Source organism: Neophocaena asiaeorientalis, unplaced genomic scaffold (genome assembly GCF_003031525.2).
Source record: "Neophocaena asiaeorientalis asiaeorientalis breed wild unplaced genomic scaffold, Neophocaena_asiaeorientalis_V1.1 scaffold681, whole genome shotgun sequence".
NCBI classification, from domain to species: Eukaryota; Metazoa; Chordata; class Mammalia; order Artiodactyla; family Phocoenidae; genus Neophocaena; species Neophocaena asiaeorientalis.
In genome coordinates this window covers 2,145,254-2,157,772 of record NW_020172271.1, presented here as the reverse complement: position 1 = coordinate 2,157,772, position 12,519 = coordinate 2,145,254, and the positions used below count along the sequence as shown (strand labels likewise).

Sequence of the window (12,519 nt, the reverse complement as noted above, 5' to 3'; positions counted from 1 at the left end):
GTCTCCTTAGGTAGGTTTATTCCTAGGTGTTTTATTCTTTTTGTTGCAATGGTAAATGGGAGTGTTTCCTTAATTTCTGTTTCAGATTTTTCATCATTACTGTATAGGAATGCAAGAGATTTCTGTGCATTAATTTTGTATCCTGCAATTTTACCAAATTCACTGATTAGCTTCAGTAGTTTTCTGGTGGCATCTTTAGGATTCTCTATGTATAGTATCATGTCATCTGCAGACAGTGACAGTTTTACTTCTTCTTTTCCAATTTGTATTCCTTTTATTTCTTTTTCTTCTCTGATTGCCATGGCTAGGACTTCCAAGACTATGTTGAATAATAGTGGTGAGAGTGGACATCCTTGTCTTGTTCCTGATCTTAGTGGAAATGGTTTCAGTTTTTCACCACTGGGAATGATGTTTGCTGTGGGTTTGTCGTATATGGCCTTTATTATGTTGAGTTAGGTTCCCTATATGCCCACTTCTGGAGATTTTTTATCATAAACGGGTGTTGAATTGTGTCAAAAGCTTTTTCTGCATCTGTTGAGATGATCATATGGTTTTTATTCTTCAGTTTGTTAATATGGTGTATCACATTGATTGATTTGTGTGTACTGAAGAATCATTGCATCCCTGGGATATATCCCACTTGATCATAGTGTATGATTCTTTTTTTGTGTGTGTGGTACACGGGCCTCTCACTGCTGTGGCCCCTCCCGTCGCGGAACACAGGCTCCGGAAGCGCAGGCTCAGCGGCCATCTTTCTAAGAATTTGTCCATTTCTTCCAGGTTGTCCATTTTATTGGCATAGAGTTGCTTGTAGTAGTCTCTTAGGATGCTTTTTATTTATGTGGTGTCGGTTGTAACTTCTCCTTTTTCATTTCTAATTTTATTGCTTTGAGTCCTCTACCTCTTTGTCTTGATGAGTCTGACTAATGGTTTATCAATTTTGTTTATCTTCTCAAAGAACCAGCTTTTAGTTTTATTCATCTTTGCCATTATTTTCTTTGTTTCTATTTCATTTATTTCTGCTCTGATCTTTGTGATTTCTTTCCTTCTGCTAACTTTGGCTTTTGTTTGTTTTTCTTTCTCTAGTTCCTTTAGGTGTAAGGTTAGATTGTTTATTTGAGATTTTTCTTGTTTCTTGAGGTAGGCTTGTATTCCTATAAGCTTACCTCTTAGAACTGCTTTTGCTGCATCCCATAGGTTTTGGATCATTGTGTTTTCATTGTCTTTTGTCTCTAGGTATTTTTGTATTTCCTCTTTGATTTCTTCAGTGATCTCTTGGTTATTTTGTAACGTATTGCTTAGCCTCCATGTGTTTGTGTTTTGTACGTTTTTTCCCCTGTAATTGATTTCTAATCTCATAGCATTGTGGTCAGAAAAGATGCTTGTTATGATTTCAATTTTCTGAAATTTACTGATGTTTGATTGAGTATTGCTTCTCCAGCTTTCTTTTGATTTCCATTTGCATGGAATATCTTTTTCCATCCCCTCACTTTCAGTCTGTATGTGTCCCTGTGTCTGAAGTCTGTTCTCTTGTAGATAGCATATGTATGGGTCTTGTTTTTGTATCCATTCAGTGAGCCTGTGTCTTTTGATTGGAGCATTTAATCCATTCACCTTTAAGGTAATATTGATATGTATTTTCCTATTACTATTTTCTTAATTGTTCTGAGTTTGTTTTTGTAGGTCCTTTTCTTTTCTTTGGTTTCCCACTTAGAGAAGTTCCTTTGGCATTTGTTGTAGAGCTCTTTTGGTGCTGCTGAATTCTCTTAGCTTTTGCTTGTCTGAAAAGCTTTTGATTTCTCCATTGAATCTGAATGAGGTCCTTGCCGGGTAGAGTAATCTTGGTTGTAGGTTCTTCCCTTTCATCACTTTAAGTATATCAAGCCACTCCCTTCTGGCTTGTAGAGTTTCTGCTGAGAAATCAGCTGTTAACCTTATGGGAGTTCCCTTGTATGTTATTTGTCGTTTTTCCCTTGCTGCTATCGATAATTTTTCTTTGTCTTTAATTTTTGCCAATTTGATTACTATGTGTCTTGGCATGTTTCTCCTTGGATTTATCCTGTGTGGGACTCTTTGTGCTTCCCAGACTTGGGTGCCTATTTCCTTTCCATGTTAGGAAGTTTTCGACTGTAATCACTTCAGGTGTTTTCTCGGGTCCTTTCTCTCTCTCTTCTCCTTCTGGGACCCCTATAATGCAAATGTTGTTGTGTTTAATATTGTCCCAGAGGTCTCTTAGGCTGTCTTTGTTTCTTTTCATTCTTTTTTCTTTATTCTGTTCCGCAGCAGTGAATTCCACCATTATGTCTTCCAGGTCACTTATCTGTTCTTCTGCCTCAGTTATTCTATTGATTCCTTCTAGTGTATTTTTCATTTCAGTTATTGTATTGTTCATCTCTGTGTGTTTGCTCTTTAATTCTTCTAGGTCTTTGTTAAACATTTCTTGCATCTTCTTGATCTTTCCCTCCATTCTTTTTCCGAGGTCCTGGATCATCTTCACTATCATTATTCTGAATTCTTTTTCTGGAAGGTTGCCTATCTCCACTTCATTTAGTTGTTTTTCTGGGGTTTTATCTTATTCCTTCATGTGGTATGTAGCCCTCTGCCTTTTCATCTTGTCTGTTTTTCTGTAAATGTGGTTTTTTTCCCACAGGCTGCAGGATTGTAGTTCTTGCTTCTGTTGTTTGTCCTCTAGTGGATGAGGCTATCTCAAAGGCTTGTGCAAGTTTACTGATGGGAGGGACCGGTGGTGGGTAGAGCTGGTTGTTGCTCTGGTGGGCAGAGCTCAGTAAAACTTTAATCTGCTTGTCTGCTGATGGGTGGGGCTGGGTTGCCTCCCTGTTGGTTGTTTGGTCTGAGGTGACCCAACACTGGAGCTTACCCGGGCTCTTTGGTGGGGCTAATGGCAGACTCTGGAAGGGTTCATGTCAAGGAGTACTTCCCAGAACTTCTGCTGCCAGTGTCCTTGTCCTCACGGTGAGACATAGCCACCCCTCCGCCTCTGCAGGAGACCCTCCAACACTAGCAGGTAGGTCTGGTTCAGTCTCCTATGGGGTCACTGCTCCTTCCCCTGGGTCCCGATGCACACACTACTTTGTGTGTGCCCTCCAAGAGTGGAGTCTCTGCTTCCCCCAGTCCTGTCGAAGTCCTGCAATCAAATCCCGCTAGCCTTCAAAGTCTGATTCTCTAGGAATTCCTCCTCCCGTTGCCAGACCCCAGGTTGGGGAGCCTGACGTGGGGCTCAGAACCTTCACTCCAGTGGGTGGACTTCTGTGGTGTAAGTGTTCTCCAGTTTGTGAGTCACGCACCCAGCAGTTATGGGACTTGATTTCATTGTGATTGTGCCCCTCCTACCGTCTCATTGTGGGTTCTCCTTTGTTTTTGGATGTGGGGTGTCTTTTCTGGTGAGTTCCAGCGTCTTCCTGTCAATGATTGTTCAGCAGTTAGTTGTGCTTTCGGTGCTCTCGCAAGACAGAGTGAGAATATGTCCTTCTCCTCTGCCATCTTGAACCAATCCTGGCTTTTTAAAATTTTTTTTTGTTTTTGACTGTACCACACGGCTTGTGGGATTTTAGTTTCCTGACCAGGGATTGAACCTGGGACCGTGGCAGTGAAGAGTCCTAACCACTGGACTGCCAGGGAATTCCCCAAAGATGCTGTTTAAATCATTAAATCCTTGTTGTATTATGACTGTAGCTGTAGAAGAAGCTTTAGATAAATCTTTGCATGAACTGTACCAATGATGGGGAGGAAGAAAGGCCAAAATGTACAGTTTGCCTCCTTCCTGCCTTCATAGACTTTGTGGTCAAGTCATTCACCATATACTTCTTTGGTCCTTTATGACTCCGAAGAGTCGTTGGCTAGAGCTTATAATTGGGGTGTGAGCATGTGGGAATTTGTTGAATTCCGACATTTGTCTTAGGTCCTGATTTTGGAAGCACGCCAAAGTTGTGTCTTAAGGACAGCTGCTGGCATGATTACTGTTGCAGTGTTTTTTGGAATGCAGTTTGCAACCAGAATGAAGAATTTTTAAAAAACCCAAAGCAGTATTGTACCATCTCAACAAAGATATCTCCTCTGGAGTCCCAATCCTTTTTTCTCCAAAGTTGTCTTGATTTAAAGCCTTCGTTTCTCAGTTTCAATGTTTGCTTCTATCTCAAGCTACATTTTTTTTTTCCCCCTGTGGAATTCTGGCAGTAATTTTGGATCTCTGAAGCTGATGATTGTTTTTTTTTTGTGGGGAGGAGGGAAAGAGCAGTACTGAGGATTTCTGGCTTGAGAAATTGTAGGTTAGGAGTCCCTGTTGAAAATCCCTACTGATCATGGCGGGAGCTTCAGTTTCTGCAGAAGGCTGTTGATGGAACGAGGCGCTGACATTGTGGAAAGGCTTTCCAGGTTCACTTCAGCTCAGATACGTATGAGAGAGAGAAGAGCAGAGCCATTTTTGGGTTTGGTTGTTTTTTTGTTTTTGTTTTCTGGTCTGTCTACTGACTTTCTGGCTGCTCTTGTATGTAGTTTGTTTTCCTGTCTAATGAAGGAGTCTTCATCTTCAGACTGCTTTGCTTAGCTGGCCTTATTGAATGTGTAAGTAGTTTTGGGGTGACATTGTCTGTAATGGTATTTGTTCTGCATTCCCCAGCTCTGTTCTGCAGACAACAGGGAGTAAGGGTGGTTCTTAGTCACTTTCCCTGCGCTGTGTCCTGCTGAGCTCTGCCCGGATTCTAGTTCCTGAATCTGGGATGGTTAAATGAAGCTCTCCCTCCTGGAGCGGCTCCCTTCTGAGCCACCAGCTTGTTCTCTTGTAATCACTGATGGTGGCAGTACCGAGACGTGTGTTCTTTGGATACTCTCATTAAATGCTGTTATGATTGAATCTTTTGTTTTGTTTGTTGAGTCTGAAATCCAGAAGCTGCACTCATGATGGGTTTCTGTTTATAGGCCTGGGTCTGAAGCCACAGATGTGAAACAAAGTCTTTGGTCTTTTCAAGGGGAGAAGTTGCTGAAGAAACCCAGAATCAAAGATGAGCCTGATATTTCTGTTGTGAATTCACTAACTACATGTGTTTATTATTTCTCACGTCCCAGTCCTGAGCAGAACCGGCTTTCGGAGTGTGAGGAGCAAGCAAAAGCAGCTAAGAAAGGAATGTGGAGTGAGGGGAATGGTTCACATACTCTCCGGGACCTCAAGTATACCATTGAGAACCCAAGGCACTTTGTGGACTCACACCACCAGAAGCCTGTTAATGGTGAGGCTGTCGGGAAAAGACGGATATGACTCAGGGTGATTTCTCTCTATCTGCTCTTGAGGTTAATAAAACCAATTCTGCTTTAGTGCCCAAGGGAAATTGTTAAGGGTAAAACAACACCTGGTATTTTGGAAGGGAGCTTGAATCCAGTTCATATAGGTTGCATCAGATGTATTTTGCTGAGGTTATTCCTTTGCGGCTACAAGCTAGTAAATTGCTGGTAATTTTGCACATGGGGGATCTTCCTATTTTCTCTAAAAGATGGCTACCTAAATACTGTCCCCAAAACTTCAAGGTAGACATGTGTATTCTGTATATAGCGAAACACATATGCGTGTGCCCATGTGCGTGCATGCATGCACACACACACACACACATTCTTTATAGTTCTTGGTCCTACTTTGAGATCATATTAACTTACAGACTCAGTAAAATAAAATTATTACCAATCCTGAATTGTTGTTATTTTTTTGCCAGGCACTCAGTACACAGATAAGCTTTGTTATCTGTAAGCTAGGTTGCTTAGGTATAAGCCATGAGGTCCCAGAAGGTTCAAAAGACGTAGAAGTTGGTCTGAACCAAATCCCCCAGGAATAGTTTGGGCAGGAGTCTGTTGTGTGAACACTCGTGATGTGCCGGTGCTTCGTCACTCTTGGAGGGAGGCTTTCTTGGGGTTTGGGGGAGAGGAACTGCATTCCGGGCAGTTTGTTTGGGCATTGTTTATCCTCGGCACGACTTTTGCTGTGACTCAAGGCGTTTGTTCTGTCATGCAGCTATCATCGAGCACGTGCGGGACGGCAGTGTGGTCAGGGCCCTGCTCCTGCCCGACTACTACCTGGTCACGGTCATGCTGTCAGGGATCAAGGTCAGATCATACATTGGGCTACAGGGTGGTGATAGGGTTTGTGGAAGCGTTCAGTGACAGACTCTTCTACTTGGGGACTTCGTATGTACTGTTTCTTTCTTGTATGGGCCGTTAACATTGACTAGAGTACTTTAAACTTTGCAGTTGGACAGTTCTAATTAGATCAAATAAGACGTTATTTTTTAAGTACTCAGGGTCTGTTTGGAGTGGGCTACGCTGAGATTGTTGAAACCTAGGGAGGAGGGGATGGGAGGCTCTGAAGTTTGTTGAGTGTGGCTTGTCATTATAAAATACCCATTTTGATTAAAGAAATAATCAGGGATTTAAAACGAGGCAGTGGTGAATCTCTTCTTGGCAAGGGGTCATTTTCAAGTATTGATATAATTAAGATGATTTCCCCCATGGTAACATGAGTTTTGTTTGCTTTACCAAAAAGTGTGGGATGATGATATCTCTAGTTGCATTTTATCAGTATGCTTTAAAAAGGGTTGGAAGACCTGATTTGAGACCTTTCCAAGCTCAGTTTTGTGGGGTTTGTGCTTTTTGGACGGTTCCCTGTGGCCTGAGCGAGCCCAGCACTCCCATTAGGCTGCGTCACCCACTCGCCTTACTTTTGCTTTAGTGCCCAACTTTTCGACGGGAAGCAGACGGCAGTGAAACACCAGAACCTTTTGCTGCAGAAGCCAAATTTTTCACCGAGTCTCGACTGCTTCAGAGAGACGTCCAGATCATTCTGGAGAGCTGCCACAACCAGAACGTTCTGGGTACCATCCTTCATCCAGTGAGTGTGCCTATGCAGACTGGGCCGTGTGGGGGGGGTGTGTGTGGGATTCCACTTGGGGTTTGAAGAGCTGTAGTTTGCTTTTCTTCTTCCCCTGTATATTCATGAGCCACTGAAATATCTTGGCAGGATTATAATCTACTGATTTTGAGGCCTTTTCTAGGGAGTTATCAGTTACCTGATAGAATTGGACGAATCTGCAACTTTGTACTTATAGAAAACTCGTCTCAGTTGTTCCCGGGTTTATAAGGGGAGGAAGGACTCTAGCACTTATTTTCCCAAGGGCTGGTCCTAAAGCTTGCCAGTAAGAAAGGTGGGAGGTTGCCACATCAGTGAGAAGTGGTGATGAAGCTTGTAGATGGGATTGGTGAGTTTTGTATGCAGGTCTAGAAGTTAGCTATGTGGGGTTTTGGTAGAACTCTGAAGAGGAAACCATTCTATGGAAAAACTGTTCCAGGCCTTATCCAGTTACTGCTAACTCTGCTTTTGAGTAGGAACTAGGTTCTTTAAGTTCTTGTAGTTCTGACTATTGGGAGTTTTACTCTGTTGTATACTTTGGTAGGTGGGGGTATTCTTGGATGGGAAATGACTTTGTTTTTTAACACCCAAGTTTAAGTAGATTTTCATTATTGTAACCTCTATCCAATACAGAATAAACTATTGTTACTCTTTGGCTAAAGAATTCTTCCATGATGGCAGTTGTGGAAGGCTGGGAGGCTTGGTTTGGAATGTGCCAAGGTCATGTCTGTTTCTTCTGGAGTGCTAGCTGTCTGCCAGAGCCCTGCCAGATGGCTCTGTGTCACAGTAGAATGTGAATTACAATTCACTGGGCAAAATGTAACTTAAGTTATCCCTTACTCAGCCTGTTCTTTAGCTTTCCCCTTATGAAAAGGGGAGTAAGTGCTGATCGCAGGGAAGGAAATAATAGGTATAATCTCTACTGAAGATTAACATCCTCTGCCCACAAGAAGAGCTATTGAAATGTCAATTCCATTCTATGCCACTAACATTTATCCTACCCCTGTTAAGTGAGAGTTACTGTGCTGGGTGTTGTGGGATGTGAAGCCAAGGCTGTTGAAAGGAGTCGCAGAACAGCATCTCCCCTCTTATGGCTGATTTCTTAATGAGAGAAATGGCTCTTCTTTTTTTTTTTTAAACTGCAAAGTAGATTGTGGCAATGTTAATCATGTCAGAAGTCTAGAGAAACAGATTCTCTTGCAATAGAATCTAATCTATGCCTGCTTTCTCACGTGCCTCGTTTTTCAGAATGGCAACATCACAGAGCTTCTCCTGAAGGAAGGTTTTGCCCGCTGTGTGGATTGGTCGATTGCAGTTTACACACGGGGTGCAGAAAAGCTGAGGGCGGCTGAGAGGTAAGGTCTGTCAGGGAAGCCTTCCAGCCAAGGATCTTGGTAGGGATCTTCAGGGGAAGAAATCTAGGGATCTTCTCTCACCCATCCATGTCAGTGTAAAGGATTAGGGAAATTCCAAAAGAGGCCAGGATCTCAGAGAGGAGTGGCTTACTTATAAGTCTCCAGGTTCAGTCTAATTCAGTGCTGTATACCTAGGGCCTAGATTTTTCACTCAGACATTATTCTTCACCTGACTTGCTTTTTTAGCGTTTTCGGTGCACTGTTTCTCCAAGACCCTCACTTAAATTCCAGGTTTTAGGCATTTGAAATGAAATAAACTTGAGGCTTATTTGAGGACAGTGAAATAGCTTATCAGCTACTTCCCGGCATACAGGCTGGAGCCAGGCATATGATGGAAAGATAGAGCCGGTGGGTCCCCAAACAGAACTATCCAATGTTGTTGTGAGGCCTGATGCCCTAATTTATCTAACAGTATGTTGTAGTTATAAATGCTAATGCAGCTGTGAGGTGTTTTTGGCTAGGTGCCTCATGGTTAAAGCAGATGTAGCAATAACTGATTTCCAGGCAAATGATAGTTGGGTATTGCCAAGATCAGTGGCTGTTTCAAAATGTTTCCAGGTATATAGGTGAACTTGATGCTCCTGATGGGGCAGATGGAAGAAAATGAAGCAGGTAGATGAATAGAGATGATGTTCTCAAAGTCCCAGCAACTGTCTCTCAGGATACATTTAGGTAGAAGGCCAGGACCATTAGTGACAACATCCCACTCAAGCCTGTGTGGCTTATTTCAGAGTCATAAGACTATAACTGTCTTGATAACTTCACATTTTTGCCTTTGAGGTGCACAGCTAGGAGATGTGCAAGAACGTGAATTAAATGACTGTATTTCCCCTTTGCTAGCACTTTTACAGCTTTCTGTACCTGTAAGCAGAAATACTTGGGATTTTTTATCTGGGCCATTTGATATGGCCTGCCTGACAAAGGTAGACTGATTGAAAAAACACAATGGTTGTACAAATTGTCTAGTATTTTTATGTTCCACAATTAAATTCAAAAGATACAATACCCTTATCAAGCACAGCGTTCCAGATACCTCTGATTATTTCATGATGCTCAATTTTTTTTATTGTTGTTCAGAAAATCCTGTAAGTCTGTTATTCTAAATACTGTTTTGGTTGGTAGTTCTTTTTGCATTCTTTAAGTTCCTGCCTCTCTCTGAAGAAAGTGAGTTACAGTGACAGTAGTTTCTACGTGTTTTATAACATCTATAAGAGATTTTTAAGAGTGCTTATCATTAAAAAACAGGCTTAGACCAAGGAATGCAAATCATGTTTCAGTGATATGATTACTTGCCTGTTGTTTTGCATGCTGTGTTATAGACTTGCTTGCATTGTTGGTAAATCTGTATTGAAGTAGTTCACGTGCTTTACAACTACTACATGCTGCTTTTAAAGGTTGCAATACTGTTTTCAGAAATAATAGTTTAATAGTCCCTTTCCCCTCCATCCATTTATTTCTCAATAAATACTTTGACAGTTTTTTACTGATATATAATATATGTGTGTGCGTATATATATATGATTAAAAAGAAAATCTTTGCACATATTCCCTTTCCCTCTCTTAATCTGACTCAAAAAAATGTCTCCTGGGCTTACTACTCTAAAACAAATTTCTGCCAGCATGATTTTTTACCTTTTGGCAGTGAAATTCTATTGGATTTTTGTCCATTTTTCATAATCATTAGTTGCACTAGAGTGACAATTTTGTTCTTGTTTTCCACATGGGCTTTGGGTTGCTGACAACCTTTTCATAATTCAAATGGAAATTGAGCAGGCCTATGCTTTTTAAAAAATATATTTGTTAGATGTGTGTGTTCTCCCTCCCATTTAAGAGAGTAGTTGCTCTGTGTTCGTCATTCCAGCGCCTGGCATTTAGTAATAGCTTAGGAGGTACTTGATAAGCCAGAAGAGCTAATTATTGAGGTGGACTTGTACTGTCCAGACTCAGAAAAGTGTACACCCAGACCTCAGCCTATCAGCCATGGGTTTATGGTATATATGCATCTTGGATAGTTCCAGTTGCTGTACAGTTTTTCTTGTGGCTGTCATGCTTTGTTCAGGTTTGATTGGCCGTTTCTGCTGGGTGCCTTGTCTATGAGATAGGGTAGGATTCTGTGCTGTTTGCTCCTGTGGTGATGGTGGGTTCCATTGCTGACCTAGTCCATCTGAGTGATTTGCATCCTTGCTTTGTTGCCAGGTTTGCCAAGGAGCGCAGGCTGAGAATATGGAGAGACTATGTGGCTCCCACTGCTAATTTGGACCAAAAGGACAAGCAGTTTGTTGCCAAGGTGAGTCATTCTCAGCATCTGGAGATGCATTGTGGACGATGTCAGGCTAGTGATAATACAGAGCTCTGAATAATCAGTCAAGAGCTGAAGCATTTCTATTTTAGGCAAACCACTGCATGGCTTGCATGGATGTGTGTGCATGATTGCATGCACGTGTGTATTTATTGTAGCGGACTCAGAAGCCATAAGAACTTAAATTTCTTGCCTTGAATTTGCATAACTTCATTAGAAGTTCATGGGTTAAAGTAGACATTGACCCCTTGAAATGTCTCTTATATTCTGGAGGTTCTGTCCATTTAGCAAATGACATTCTCTTTTCTTTTTTTGGCCATGCTGCATGGCCTGTGGGATCTTAGTTCCCACCAGGGATTGAACCTGGGCCAATGGCAGTGAAAGCACTGAGTCCTAACCACTGGACTGCCAGGGAACGCCCTCTCTTAGATTTCTTATGCCCAAGTATATATGACTTCAAATTTCTCTCCTTTCTGTTTTGGGACTCTTGTGAATTTGAACTTTTTCTAATGTGATGTGTTTTGTGTTTTTTTTTAATTTAATTTTATTTATTTTTTATACAGCAGGTTCTTATTAGTCATCCATTTTATACACATCAGTGTATACATGTCAATCCCAATTGCCCAGTTCAGCACACCACCACCACCCCACCCCCCCGTGGCTTCCCCCGCTTGGTGTCCATACGTTTATTCTCTACATCTGTGTCTCTATTTCTGCCCTGAAAACCAGGTCGTCTGTACCATTTTTCTAGGTTCCACATATATGCGTTAATATACGATATTTGTTTCTCTCTTTCTGACTTACTTCACTCTGTATGACAGTCTCTAGATCCATCCACGTCTCTACAAATGACCCAATTTCGTTCCTTTTTATGGCTGAGTAATATTCCATTGTATATATGTACCAGATCTTCTTTATCTATTCGTCTGTCGATGGACATTTAGGTTGCTTCCATGACCTGGCTATTGTAAATAGCGCTGCAGTGAACATTGGGGTGCATGTGTCTTTTTGAATTATGGTTTTCTCTGGGTATATGCCCAGTAGTGGGATTGCTGGGTCATATGGTAATTCTATTTTTAAGTTTTTAAGGGACCTCCATACTCTTCTCCATAGTGGCTGTATCAATTTACATTCCCACCAACAGTGCAAGAGGGTTCCCTTTTCTCCACACCCTCTCCAGCATTTGTTGTTTGTAGATTTTCTGATGATGCCCATTCTAACTGGTGTGAAGTGATACCTCATTGTAGTTTTGATTTGCATTTCTCTAATAATTAGTGATGTGTTTTATTGAGGGCTCTCCACTGATGTGTCCTGGGATGGATTTCTCTGATGTGAACTAGAGCTACTGGGTAGATTGTTTGGGTCCAGCAGGAGTGCTGTAGAAGTGTTTTTTCCTTCATTGTGGGGTTTGGTACCTTGAGTGTTAGAACCTGTAGTAGACCTCACTTTCCCAAAATTGCTAGTGTTTTTAACTGTTTGTTAATTTTGGCAAGACATAATGGAAGCTTTGTCTTTATGGACTTAAAGTGGTTCAATATCCATATCCTTGAGCTTGAGAAGTGGCTGTGCTAAAAATGTCTAATAGTGAGTTTAAGATGCAAAGCCACTAGGTGGCACTGTCAGTCTGAAAAATCCTGGAATGCTTTTTCTTAGAATGGTAAAATTTTAACAAGTCTCCGAGGAATTGGCTGAATTTCTTCACTTTCTCTTTTATGATGCCCAAAGTAGTAGGTCACAGAATGTTCAAGCGGCCCCTTCCCTCTTCTGGTAGATGGTCTCTAAGCACCTGTAAGATTAAGTATAATCGTGACTTTTAGTGGACATTAGTGGGAGGAGCCCCTGGTTGGATACTCCCTATGCATCTTCCACATCTTGATGAAGATCAGAATGGACCCCTG

The 12,519-nt window shown here is 41.6% G+C and overlaps 1 protein-coding gene across 1 annotated transcript in view; it reads left to right on the top strand.

Annotated features, from left to right (window-relative positions):
• Positions 1–12,519, top strand: part of SND1 (staphylococcal nuclease and tudor domain containing 1) — a 413,476-nt gene that overhangs the window by 45,767 nt on the left and 355,190 nt on the right. The window contains exons 5-9 of the mRNA XM_024762838.1: positions 5,083–5,243; positions 6,017–6,108; positions 6,731–6,889; positions 8,156–8,262; positions 10,519–10,609. Coding sequence (XP_024618606.1) covers positions 5,083–5,243; positions 6,017–6,108; positions 6,731–6,889; positions 8,156–8,262; positions 10,519–10,609 — 610 coding nt within the window. The remainder of the gene's footprint in view (positions 1–5,082; positions 5,244–6,016; positions 6,109–6,730; positions 6,890–8,155; positions 8,263–10,518; positions 10,610–12,519) is intronic.